We start from the raw sequence: 1,590 nt of genomic DNA, 5'->3' as shown, positions 1-1,590 counted from the left end.
GGAAACTTGTATAATTAAGAGGCAAAGGGACAAGAAATTCTGAATGCTAAAAAAGCTTTCGGGCTAGTGTAGTATTCATTGAAATCCTTTGTGACCAGCAATTTTAGTGCGATGTGCTTGCTGCATTCTATGTAGAACTCAATTCAGACTAATCTGTAACTGATTGTCAATAAACAAAACCACAGAAATTCTGCTTTTCATCAAATTTCTTTCGCTTTTGGTTGCCCATTTATTTAAATTATTTACATTATTTTATTTCTTTTGCGAAAACTTCCAATACAAACAGGTGCTGGTATTGGAACAGTGTTCGGTTCCCTCATCATCGGTTACGCTAGAAATCCATCGTTGAAACAACAGTTGTTCTCATACGCTATCTTGGGTTTCGCCTTGTCTGAAGCTATGGGTCTGTTCTGTCTTATGATGGCCTTCTTGCTGCTCTTCGCTTTCTAAAGTGTTTGACATTAAAAATTTATAAACAACAGTAACAGCAGTAACACCAGCTCCACCACTTATTGTTTTTAAAAAACATCCAAGATAAAAACACTTTTATTTAAGTTTAAAACGAAAATAAAAATACTATGATAAAAACAAAAATTTGCATAATACGTTAAACTAAAGCGAAAACTAATATCGCAAAAAGAATATAGCAGCAAGGCAATTGCAAACGAAATATCTGATAAAAAAAAATTAGTTATGCGCCGCATCGAAATTATCTACAGACCGAATAACAAGCTTGCGAAACCGTCTGCAATGCTAAATCGAGGAAGGAGCATGAAATAGATCAGTCACAATCACGTACAAACGCATGGTAAAAGATTCTCCAGCAGCTGACGAATCAAGTCTAATTTGCTGAAAAAATGCAATGAATAATATCATATTCTAAAAACGTGTGCATACATAACATTTATTATCTGACTTGTGTAAGCATACCATTTATTTTCCATGATCCATGATATGTATATATTTGTGTGTCCTGTGAGCGCTCTCGTTAAACAACAAGGAATTCAGGAAATATTCGGAACAATCATGGAATGGAGCAAAGTTCAAATGTTCTAATTTGTTACATTAAGATCAGTTTAATGTATGTGATTTGTATTGATGATAAAAGTTCATAATGCTGATAATTTGATTGTTTTACATTCATATTTTTGTGTATGCAAATCGACATATTGTTGCTGCCTACGCATTTCTTAGAGAATTAAAAGTACCAATGGAAAGAATTGAGTCCTTTAAGCATATACATATGTACTACTAAACTGCTCATTTAACTTAACTATAATCATTTATTCATAGATGCATGGAAGATTATGGCATAAAGTAGGTATTGAATAAAATCAAGATGGAGTTCATGAATGGTCAAACATAAATTTGTTATTTATTTATACTTTCTACGCGAAAATTTGGTAGACTCTGCCTACATCACGCGTTCTAGTCACGGTTGTTACATGTTTCAAATATAAGCAAACAAAATCTGAAAAAAACTACCAAATTTGTTTTTAACATATCTATTACAAAAGGCAAAACTGCTGATACAATAATTTTTATTTCTTTTTAACCGACTTCCAAAAAAGGAGGAGGTTATCAGTTCGT

The 1,590-nt window shown here is 32.5% G+C and overlaps 1 protein-coding gene across 1 annotated transcript in view; it reads left to right on the top strand.

The window, feature by feature from the left end:
- ATPsynC (ATP synthase, subunit C) overlaps positions 1-1,367 on the top strand; it is a 2,532-nt gene extending 1,165 nt beyond the window's left edge. Inside the window, exon 3 of the mRNA XM_017632364.1 lies at positions 287-1,367. Coding sequence (XP_017487853.1) covers positions 287-450 — 164 coding nt within the window. The 3' untranslated portion in view covers positions 451-1,367. The remainder of the gene's footprint in view (positions 1-286) is intronic.
- The last annotated feature ends 223 nt before the right edge of the window (positions 1,368-1,590 follow it).

The sequence above is a fragment of the Rhagoletis zephyria genome, unplaced genomic scaffold (genome assembly GCF_001687245.7).
Source record: "Rhagoletis zephyria isolate East Lansing unplaced genomic scaffold, Rhagoletis_zephyria_1.1 Rzeph_scaffold_09997, whole genome shotgun sequence".
NCBI lineage: Eukaryota > Metazoa > Arthropoda > Insecta > Diptera > Tephritidae > Rhagoletis > Rhagoletis zephyria.
This window is presented reverse-complemented; position numbering and strand designations above follow the sequence as displayed.